The 11,444-nt window shown below is 42.0% G+C and overlaps 2 protein-coding genes and 1 non-coding gene across 3 annotated transcripts; 2 read left to right on the top strand and 1 right to left on the bottom strand.

Moving 5' to 3' along the window:
- Window positions 1–812: 812 nt before the first annotated feature.
- LOC141609647 (small nucleolar RNA R71) lies at window positions 813–919 on the bottom strand. The gene has a single exon (XR_012527569.1). It is a non-coding gene; the product is annotated as a small nucleolar RNA R71 (small nucleolar RNA).
- An 853-nt stretch (window positions 920–1,772) lies between these two features.
- Window positions 1,773–4,123, top strand: LOC141608424 (uncharacterized). The gene is made up of 2 exons (XM_074427780.1): window positions 1,773–3,075; window positions 4,119–4,123. Exons 1-2 carry the CDS (start codon window positions 1,773–1,775, stop codon window positions 4,121–4,123), a joined length of 1,308 nt encoding a protein of 435 aa, XP_074283881.1.
- Window positions 4,124–5,381: 1,258 nt separating this feature from the next.
- On the top strand, window positions 5,382–11,191 carry LOC141608422 (uncharacterized). The gene is made up of 2 exons (XM_074427779.1): window positions 5,382–5,873; window positions 11,075–11,191. The coding sequence occupies exons 1-2, from the start codon at window positions 5,382–5,384 to the stop codon at window positions 11,189–11,191; spliced, it is 609 nt and encodes a 202-aa protein (XP_074283880.1).
- The last annotated feature ends 253 nt before the right edge of the window (window positions 11,192–11,444 follow it).

Below are 11,444 nucleotides of genomic sequence, written 5' to 3'. Positions count from 1 at the left end.
ACTTCGCCAAGTAACACACAACTTATCTCTTTGAGTTCACTGACTTGAGCGTCGAAGTGAGTACGCTCGGCCAAAGCCGAGCCCTCAGTTCGTTCATTGTTTCAGGAGAGGCCGAAAGAAGGATTCAACCAAAGACGTAATTCTACAAGCCACGAGTGGTAACAAATAACTGCTTCGGAATTACACCCGGAACAGTGTTAATAATCCTTCTCTTGAGTGTGTAGGATTTTTGCATGAGTAGGAGAACTCGAAGAGGTCAACCAATTGATCCGATTGACCACGAGATTGAAGCTACCGCAAGAAGACTAAATTCACTACGTAGAAGAGGGCTTATAGAAACACCAACTTCCCAAGAAAATTTAGTAGTTGAAGACTTTCAAGAAGAACCAAGTACCTTTGAAACTTTTGAGAATCCCTTTGCAACTCCGGGAGACGAAGTGACAATGGCCGCGGTTCCTATGCGAGATAACTTGGCTTCGAAAAAGGTGGTGAATCCGAGTATCGTCAAGCCACCTATTCAAGCCAACAATTTTGATGTGAAAGCCACCTTGCAACAACTTGTCCAAGGGAATCAATTTGGTGGGGGAGCCACCGAAAACCCCAACGAGCATCTCAATGTGTTCTTGGATAGTTGTGACATGTTCAAGGCCAACGGAGTGTCGGAGGATGCCGTACGCCTTAGGCTTTTCCCTTACTCCTTGAGAGGAAGTGCCAAGGAATGGCTTAAAAGTTGTGAACCCGACTCTCTTCGGACTTGGGATGATGTCTCCAAAGCTTTCCTAAACAAGTATTTCCCACCACAACGAACCACAAGAATCAAGAGTGAGCTTCAAGGCTTCACCCAACAAGAATATGAGACTCTTTACGAAGCATGGGAGAGGTACAAAGGCCTCCAAAGGCTATGTCCTCACCACGGGATTGGAGATGATGAGCTCATCAACAATTTTTATGAAGGGTTGAACAATGAAATGAAGATGAACCTAGATTCCGGCTCGGGGAAGGGAGCATTGGATAAAATAGACCACAAGACGGCCAAAGAGCTTATTGAGGAGATGGCTTCTCGTACCTTTCATTGGAACAATGATAGGCACAAAAGGAAAGGAAAGTCAACGGTTGAATAGGCCAATAATGTTGAAGTCAAAGGGTTGATTGAAGAGCTTAAGCAACAAGTTGCCTTGATGAGTTCAAGCAACACATCTAGCAACACATCCTCTATGAGGAACCAAGTTTATAGTTGTGAGATTTGTGGAGACCAAGGACACCCACCCAATGAGTGTCCTTTGATGGTAGGAGAGGGCAGTTGCATGGAGCAAGTGAACGGGATATGAGAGTCTAGTCCGGCCAAGCAAGCATTTAACAACAACCAATATCACCCCGGAATGAGAGCCCACCCAAACTTCTCTTATGGCTCTCAAAATGTCCAAAACCCAACCTACCAACAAAAATCACAACAACCAAACTTTCAAGCTCAAAAACCGAACACAACATTCAATCAAGGTCCACCGGGTTTCCAAGGAAGAACCTTCCAACCAAGACAACAATTTCAACCACTCAACCCACCAAATAACCCACCTTTCCAACCAAACAACCCACCTTTCCAACAATCCACCCAACCAAAGTCAAACATGGAACTCATGATGGAACAATTGATGACTTCCCAAAACCAACTTGTCAATACTCAAACACAATTCTTCAACCATTCCACTCAAAAACAAGAAGAAACAACCTCATCTATCAACCAACTTAGAACCCAAATGCAAGCTTATTAACGGATGACGGACAACCAAATCTCCCAATTGACTTCCCAAATGAGCCAACTACAAGCCTCTCATGGAAAATTCCCAGGTAAAACCGAGGAGAATCCGAAAACCATAAATGCTATCCACTTGAGGAGTGGTAGAGATTTGGAGGACCGGGCATTTGTCAAGAAGAGGAAGAGTAGTAGACCGGATTATGTGGTTGAACCTCAAATTGTGGTTGAACCTCCTAAGGGAATTGAAGAAAAAGGGGTTGAAGAAGAACTTGTAGAAGTTGTTGTGGAGACTCCAAAGGTGATTGATGAACCAACAAGGGTCGTTGAAGAGCCAAAACAACAAGTTGTGAAAACTTATGTGCCACCAATTCCTTTCCCACAAAGGTTGGCAAGGGCAAAACTTGAACAAAAATATGGAAAGTTCATGGACTTGATGAAGGGTATCAACATTACCATGCCCTTCATTGATGCCGTCAAGGAGATACCAAGCTATGGAAAGTTCTTGAAGGAGCAAATTTCAAACAAAAACTCCTTGAGCCCGACAACCACGGTGAATTTATCCAAGGAGTGTAGTGCAATTCTTATGAATGAGGCTCCTCAAAAGCTTGAAGACCCGGGGAGTTTTTCCATACCTTGCAAAATTGGGACCGTGCATATTGAGAGAGCCTTGTGTGATTTTAGGGCAAGCATTTGTCTTATGCCCCTCAATATTTTCAAGAAATTGAAGGGTTATGAGCTTTCACCAACAAGGGTTTCTCTCCAACTTGCGGATAGGTCGGTAAGGTACCCAATTGGCCTTGTGGAGGATGTCCCACTCAAAGTGGGCAAACTTGCATTCCCATGTGACTTCTATGTAATGGACATCCCCGAGGACTCAAATATTCTCATCATATTGGGGCGCCCTTGTCTTGCTACGGGGAGTGCCATGATTGATGTGAAGAATGGAAAGCTTTCTCTACAAGTGGTTGAAGAAAAGGTAGAATTCTCCTTGAACAAGGCTATGAAGGAGCCCTCGGAAGAAAAGTCTTGTTACATGATTGACATGGTAGAGGAATTGGTTGATATGAAAAAAATTGATGAAGACAAGGGTTTGCAAGGATTCCTTGAGGGCAAGGTAAAAGATTGCAAGGAGCACCGGGAGTATGCTTTAGCTATGGAAGCAACAATTGAAGAAGACCCGGATAAAGAATTTGAGAGCTTGAGAGGAGATGGTAAAAAGGAGGAGAGATCCACACCTCCTCAAGTGGAGTTGAAACCTCTTCCCTCCACTCTTAAACATGATTTCCCTGGCCCTAATGACACTTACCCTATTATTGTCAATAGTGCACTCAATGACACCGAACTTCAAAAGTTACTTGATGTTGTGAGAAAATACAAGGATGTCATTGGGTACTCAATTGATGATATCAAGGGGATTAGCCCTTCTTTTTGCACCCACCGCATTCATTTGGAGGATGAGAATGCATCTTCCATTGAGATCTTCCATTGAGCCTCAACGCCGCCTTAACCACTCAATGAAAGAAGTGGTTAGGAAGGAGGTGTTGAAGCTCTATGATGCAAGTATAATTTACCCTATCTCCGATAGTGCATGGGTGAGCCCGGTGCATGTTGTGCCAAAGAAGGGCGGGGTCACGGTAGTCACCAATGACAAGAATGAACTAATTCCGACAAGAATCACAACCGGGTGGAGAATGTGTATAGACTATAGACGTCTCAACAAGGTGACTAGGAAAGACCATTTCCCCCTCCCTTTTCTTGACCAAATGTTGGAAAGACTTGCCCAACACTCTCACTTTTTCTACCTTGATGGGTTTTCGGGGTTTTTCCAAATCCCGATTCACCCTAATGACCAAGAAAAGACCACCTTCATGTGCCCGTTTGGCACCTTTGCTTATAGGCGCATGCCCTTTGGGCTATGCAATGTGCCGGCCACATTTCAAAGATGCATGCTAGCTATATTTTCCGAATATGTTGAGGATATAATGAAGGTGTTTATGGACGATTTCTCCGTGGTAGGCACCTCATTTGATGGATGTCTAGCTAATTTGAGTAAGGTCTTGAAAAGGTGTTAAGAAACTGGTCTAGTCTTGAATTGGGAGAAATGTCACTTTATGGTGACCTCTGGGGTTGTTTTGGGTCATGTTGTGTCAAGTAAAGGCTTGGAAGTTGATCAAGCCAAGATTGAAGTGATTAAAACTTTAACCCCTCCCACTAATGTCAAAGGAGTTAGAAGTTTTCTTGGGCATGCTGGTTTTTATCGGAGATTTATCAAGGATTTTTCTTTGATTGCCCGACCTTTAACATTGTTACTTGGCAAAGATGTGCCCTTTGAGTTTACTAATGAATGTTTGAATGCTTTTAATAGGTTGAAAGAATCTCTCATCACCGCTCCAATTATGCAACCTCCCACTTGGGGAGAACCCTTTGAGTTGATGTGCGATGCTAGTGATGTAGCGGTGGGAGCGGTGCTTGGACAAAGAAAGAATGGAAAACTTCATGCTATATATTATGCAAGCAAAACCTTGGATGAAGCTCAATCATACTACACCACCACCGAAAAGGAGCTTTTGGCGGTCATATATGCCATGAACAAGTTCTGTTCCTACTTAGTGGGCTCTAAGGTAATTGTACACACCGATCACACGGCATTGAGGCACTTTCTAATCAAGAAGGAATCGAAACCACGCTTGATCCGGTGGATACTTTTGCTCCAAGAGTTTGATATTGAAATTAGAGACAAGAAGAGTGTGGTGAACGTGGTAGCCGATCATCTCTCTCGGCTATTCCATGAAAAGGTTAAGGATGGACTACCAAATGATGACTCCTTGCCGGATGATCAATTGTTCGCTCTTGCTCTTATGGATGTCCCTTGGTACGCGGATTATGTCAACTACTTGGTATCCGGAGTCATCCCACATGACTATGACTCACATAAGAGGAAGAAATTCTTTCATGATCTAAGGCAATATTTTTGGGATGAGCCTTGCCTATACAAATCTTGTGCGGACGGGATAATTAGGAGGTGCATTCCAAGTGAAGAGGTGAAGTCAATAATTTCTCATTGCCATGACATGCCAGATGGAGGGCATGGAAGTTCGAGGAAGACCGCCCCAAGGGTACTCCAATGCGGTTTTTATTGACCTACCCTATTTCATGATGTGGCAACTTACGTCAAGGGGTGTGATAAGTGCCAACGAAGCGGCAATATTTCAAGGAGGCATGAGATGCCAATGAACTACATCCTAGAGGTAGAGTTGTTTGATGTATGGGGTATTGATTACCAAGGCCCCTACCCTTCCTCCTATGAATACGAGTACATACTTGTGGCGGTAGACTATGTGAGTAAGTGGGTAGAGGCTATTCCTACCAAGACATGTGATGCCAAGTCAGTTGGCAAATTCTTGAAGAATACTATTTTCCCAAGATTTGGAGTACCAAGGGTACTCATAAGTGATAGAGGTTTGCACTTTCATGAAAAGACCTTTGAAGCTTTGCTCAAGAAACACGGGGTTCAACATAGAAGAAGTCTTGCTTATCACCCCAAGCAAATGGGCAAGCCGAGATCTCTAACCGGGAAATCAAGTCTATTCTAGAGAAAACCGTGGCAAAGTCGCGAAAAGATTGGTCAATGAAGCTAGATGATGCTCTATGGGCGTACCGTACCGCCTTCAAAACTCTTATTGGCTCTTCGCCTTTTAGGTTGGTTTACGGTAAACCTTGTCATCTCCCCGTTGAATTAGAGCACCGTGCCTTTTGTGCGGTAAAATTCTTGAATTTTGACATGAAGAAAGCGGGAGAGAAAAGGTTTCTTGACATGAATGAGTTGGAGGAATTTCGCCTCGATGCTTATGAGAGTTCAAGGATTTACAAGGAAAAGACTAAGAAGTTTCATGACAAGGCTATTTTAAGGAAGGAATTCAAGGTGGGAGACTTGGTTCTACTCTTTAACTCAAGGTTCAAGTTATTTTCGGGAAAGCTCAAGTCTAAATGGTCGGGACCTTTCACCGTGGTCCGAGTTTTTCCCCATGGGTCGATTAAAATATCCGATGGAGACCAAGCTTTCAAGATAAACGGGAAAAGGCTCAAGCATTACATTGCCGGAGCCCCTATCATGAAGAATGTAAGCTCCATCGATACCTACCTTCTCCATAATTGATTGTGATTCATGACTTCGTCGAGCCTACGACATAAAACAAGGGTGCTACATGGGAGGCAACCCATGGAATTTGTACATAGCATGCATTTTCGGTAGACAATGAGAGCTTTGAAGTCATATTTTGTCCACTTTGGATTGGTGACGGAACTCGTATTTGAAGAAAACAAGTCTTATTTTCGTTTGACCCGAATTTCCGATATGATGCGTCGGCGTAATTGTGGAAAAAACGTATCCCAAGGTCAACGAAAAATCTCTATTTTCGAGTTAATGAAAATTGAACAAATTGAAAGAGAATTGTTGAAAAGAGCTGAATGTTGGGTTTTGCCGGTAGGCCAGCAGCCGGTGCCCCTACCGGCACCGAGACCAAATTATTTTGAAGAAAATTGAAGGAGGGATGTGTTCTGCCGGTAGGCCGGCTGCCGGCTCACCGGCAGGGAACACATAATATAGCTGAAAAATTGAAGAATTGCTGCAGGGAGTGTGTTCTGCCGGCAGGCCGGCCCAGCGGCTGGACACAAACAAGGTTGTTGAGAAAGCTGAGAAAATGAGTGGAGTAGTGTTCTACCGGTGGACCGGCAGCCGGTTCGTCCACCGGTAGCGAGAACAAAAATTTTGGAGGAAAAATTCGAAAAATTAGAAAAAGGGAGGGTGTGCTTAGCCGGCAGACCGGCTGCCGGTTCGCATACCGGCAAAACACACCAAACAGAGCCGTTAAACAACAAAAGAACCCCTAATTCTTTCATTTCATTGACACTCTATACCTTCATTTCTCCATCATTTTTCCTCCATTTTTCCTCTAACTCCCTCAAATCTCCATCAATCTTCAATCTAACTTCCCCGGCAACGGCGCCAAAATTTGATACGGTCGTTTCTGTACCAAAAATAAATACCTAAGTACAACTAACAGAAGTCAGCGGTAAGTAGGGTCGATCTCCCCAGGGAGGCGGTCACTATCCACTTGTCTAGTCGGTCTGTCTAAGGTCACGATTGGGGGTTTTGATTTGTTTGAACTAAACTAAACAAGATTTAAGGCAAGAGAAAAGGAATAAGAGAAATTAACAGGAGAAAGAAGGAACTAGGATGTCGGGTCATCAATGAACGTCAGTTAATTGCAGCTAAGGTCACAGATTAGTCTATGTGTCGGTCTAAGGGGCAACGAATATCTCCTTTCGGTCTCAATTCACCCTAAAATGCTATTAGCTTAACTTTCGCCCTCACTAAAGCATCCCATTGTTCACTGCGGGTCTCACCCCTTCCAACCTTTCGGTCTAGGTCAAGGCTTACCAAAATTAAAAGGCTAATTACATCGATTCAACTAGCAGGATACAATTATAGCAGTGATTAACAACATAGACTAAAACAACAACGACAAATCTGTAAACTAATTAGCAATTAACAACAGTCCATTGAATCACCTAATCCTAGTAGAGAAATTAGCTAGACATAAATAATAAGAAATCAAGAATAAGGGAAAGAAGATTAACAAACATTAAATAAGAAGAATAAAAAGGAATAGAAAGTTACAGAGTAAGGATTCGGAAAAGGGAAGAAAAGCAATATCCAAAGTAACAGTAGGAGAAAGTAACGTATGATAGTGTATATGATGATAAGAGATCCCCCTTAACCTAATTATGAAAGCCTAAATAGGAAAACAAAAGTCTATCCCGAAATTAAGCCCAACACGGGTTAAATAATCCCGCATAACATCAAAACCACTTGATCGAGTAACTTTATATCACTCGATCGAGTAAAATTAAGCTCAAACCACTCGATCGAGTAGAAAATATACTCGATCGATTAAATCCTAAAATGCAACTACTCTATCGAGTAGAAAAAGGACTCGATCGAACATAATTGTACTCGATCGAGTACTTTCCAGCGCACAATTTCCTGCTTCGCGCACTGAACTTTAAACGGCTGCCATTTCTTCGTTGCTTGGGAAAACAGGGCGATTCTGGTGGCGTTGGAAAGCTAAGAGGACAAACTTTCATCTTCAATTGGAATCACCTGAATATATGTTGTAGAACTCGAGATATGGCTCTCCAAAGTAGGCACTAACAATTTGAAGTTCTTCCTTTGCTCGCCTAGCTATCTTTCTTCTTTGCGCATCTCAAAATAGCTACATTCCCGCTCCAAATTTACTCTTCCTCCAAATGCATGCTAAACGGACGGTAAAAGGCTCGATTTCACTACTTTCTGGTTCATTCCTGCAAATAAGACAAAACAAACCAAAGTAGCATATTCGAGGCATTTCGTAGCATAAAACTACGATAATAGCATAGAAATACGTGCATAAAAAGGCCTAAAAAGACTATAAAATGCACGTATCAAATCTCCCCAAACCAAACATTTACTCGTCCTCGAGTAAACTAAATGCAAACTAATGGAACGGAAAAGATAACTCAGAGCTAGGTATAACTTGTCTACTTGAACCAATTTAATGCAAAATAAAATCAACAGTTACAGCTACAATGGTCATTACGTAAACGAATTATAAGATGTCCATAGATAAAGCTGACCTATCGACCCTGCAAGACCAACAAAATCGGACTCTCACATGGTCACTCTTCTCTCATGAAGCAAAGGGTGAATATGTATGTAAGAGTGAAAGAGAATACAGTCACTCACCTAGACTGCGACCTACATAACATGCATGCAACAAAAATGATAGACGATTCAAGTACTATACATACATTCCAACCAACAATGTCAGTCACAGCCGAGGGCTTACAAATAGTATGGGAAAGTGAGGTTCAGGTGAGAAAAGGCAAAACAAATTATGGAAATGTGAAGGTAAAACGTCAAGCTAGTTCCTAAACAAGGCCATATAAGACCATCCGAATCTCAACTGACTGAAAAATCAAACACAAGTGCCCTTCTCTGACACACAACTCACCATCCAAAATACACTATCTCCTCAAAAAATGTAAAATAAAACGGAGGAGTGAGACCGTCACAAGATAAAAGTAAGCACATACGGTCTCCAAATACAACCAGACAACAAAATTCTCAATTCTTCTTCCCCTGGTTCACTGTATACGTGATTTCCTTTTCATTTTCAATTTTTTTTCTTTTTTTTTTTGATTTCCTTTTTTCTTTATTCACTTTTTTTTTCTTTTTCAGTTCCTTTTTTTTTTTCATTCTCATTATCCTTTCCTTCATCCTTCACCAACTCCAACAATATACACACGGGCCAAACTGCAGACGGAAAAAGCATACCACAAAAAGACATACTAGACTAGCTTGACTAGGTAGGCTCAGTTTTGGATGTAGCTAATGGGTCAAAAAGGCTAAATTTGGCTTAAGTGGAGCTAAATGGGTGAAAAATGTAAGAAAGGGGATTTGTAAGCACCTTCATGCATGTGACACCGACCACAAACCCGAATGTACGCAAGTGACAAGCAATCAAATTTCATAAAAGTGCAAAAGTGATAAACATGCTATGCAAGGAGTACTACTCTCAATTCCTATGTAAATCGGTCATGGATGTCACCAGTTATTAGGCTCTAAAACTCAGAATTTATGGAGTAGTTTGCCAATTTATCAGGTCAAGTCTAAACAGTCAGCTAAATTTGAACAAAAACTCGTAGATATGCGCAAGACTCAGCTAATAACTGTCAACGAAAGTGCAAGGCTCAAGTAAAAAGACAAGTTAAAATGCAATTTCACCACGGAAATCTACCGTTCCGACTCAACCTATATGCAAAAATAAACGTGAATTTTTTTGATTTTCGTTTTTTTTTAGAGAACAATGCATATGAAAATTAAACGTGATAACAGGAATGCAATAAAAACAACATGCAGACACAGATATGGATGCATAACCTCCCCAAACCAGACCGTACAATGCCCTCATTGTACAAAAACATGGAAAGGAAATGCAAACTAAAAGAGAAAGAGTGTAAATGCGGAAGAACTTACAAGATTACGCGAAAAAGGGACCTCCCCAAACCAGCCAACAACGTGGGAGGTCACTAACAGCTGTAGAACATCGTCACAGGAAGCGAATCAAAGCAAGAAAACTCGATCGAGAAGACCGATTATTAAACAAAATAAAAACTGAAATGTTTGAAAAACAACTAAAAATAAAATCTTCGGGTTGCCTCCCGGGTAGCGCTAGTTTCAGACAGGTCCCAGCTCGACCTTCTTTTCTTCCAGCTGCTCCAATCAGTCACAATCAAAATAGCTCAAAGCTCTTAGCATGAGATCATACATCTGCGCATGTGCTACACAAGAGCATAAGTAGCACCATAATATAAAAATAAAATAGAAAATTGAAATATGCGACCGTTTAAGCCTAACAAATTTCCTATGACAGCTCCTAAATTTGTCAATAAAATAGAGGAGCGTAGGAGCAATTAATAATCTAGGGTTTCGTTTCAAATTAACGATTTTACGACGACAAGTACGATGAAAAACTATTAAATTACTTGTCCAGCTAGGAGGGGGTATAGCATTAAAACACAAAGCAGGAGTTAAATGAGATAATGTACTATGTAAACAAACAATAATAGAATTATCGTCAACTACCTCGGGTTGGTTGCTCTCAATGTCGGAATCATTGACAAAAGAATATATTACCTCATCCGTGTTAGGAGCAATCACTGACTCAGCTGCCTCCTCTGTGGAAACCGTCCCGTAAATCGCAGCCTCAAGCGCATCTAACTCGGCTTTGAAAAAGGGGGACTCACCATAACCGTTGTCATCATCAAAATCGTCATCTAGAACAAACCCACATGACGAATCATTGCTCTCGCTGGCCAAACTACTCGATCGAGCAGAATTATTACTCGATCGGCAACTTTCCTCTTGATAATCACTCGATCGAGCACTTGGAACAGCTCGATCGAGTACTCCCTCTAAACTGTTGTTCGATCGAGTGGAATAAAGTGCTCGATCGAACGATTCTTCAGGTATTTCACTCGATCGACTAAGATATGTCACTCGATCGAGTGATTCATGTTGTACAGTGCTGAAATCCACGTGTAAGGCATCATTATCTGATAGAACTTCGTAATCCGAGTCATCAGAAACAGCTAACTGAGCTATTTGAGACTCGAGCTTATCAAATCGCGCACAAGTGTGTCTATCACCTTCTTGCACTTGGAGTGCAAACGCCTTCATCAAAGATTTCAGCTCCGTAATCTCTTCTTTCTGTTTATCAGGAGGAGGAGCTTGTTGTTGCGACGGCCAGACAAACGGAGGATTCTGATATCCTCGTTGATAGGGTAGATGTGGCGGCGCAATTACAACTGTTTGACTGGCTAGTCTATGCTGCTTGAACGCATAAGCCTCGTCATTATCAGCTGGGCAAACAGCTGCATTGTGCCCAGCAGCACCACATCTCCCACAGTAAATCACCTGTTACGCCATATAATGGAACATAGGTGACAGATCAAAGGTACTCAGCCTTCCCTTTGACGATATTTTACCTAGAACTGTCTAGGTAGGACCTGTAGGGCCTATCAAAACAACACTAGAAAAAAGATGAGAACTGCCTCAAGAAATAAATCCCTTGAGGCTAAAGACAGACAA

Source organism: Silene latifolia, chromosome 10 (assembly GCF_048544455.1).
Source record: "Silene latifolia isolate original U9 population chromosome 10, ASM4854445v1, whole genome shotgun sequence".
NCBI classification, from domain to species: domain Eukaryota; kingdom Viridiplantae; phylum Streptophyta; class Magnoliopsida; order Caryophyllales; family Caryophyllaceae; genus Silene; species Silene latifolia.
The sequence above is the reverse complement of the archived record's forward strand: the minus strand, read 5'-3'. Positions and strand labels throughout refer to the sequence as shown.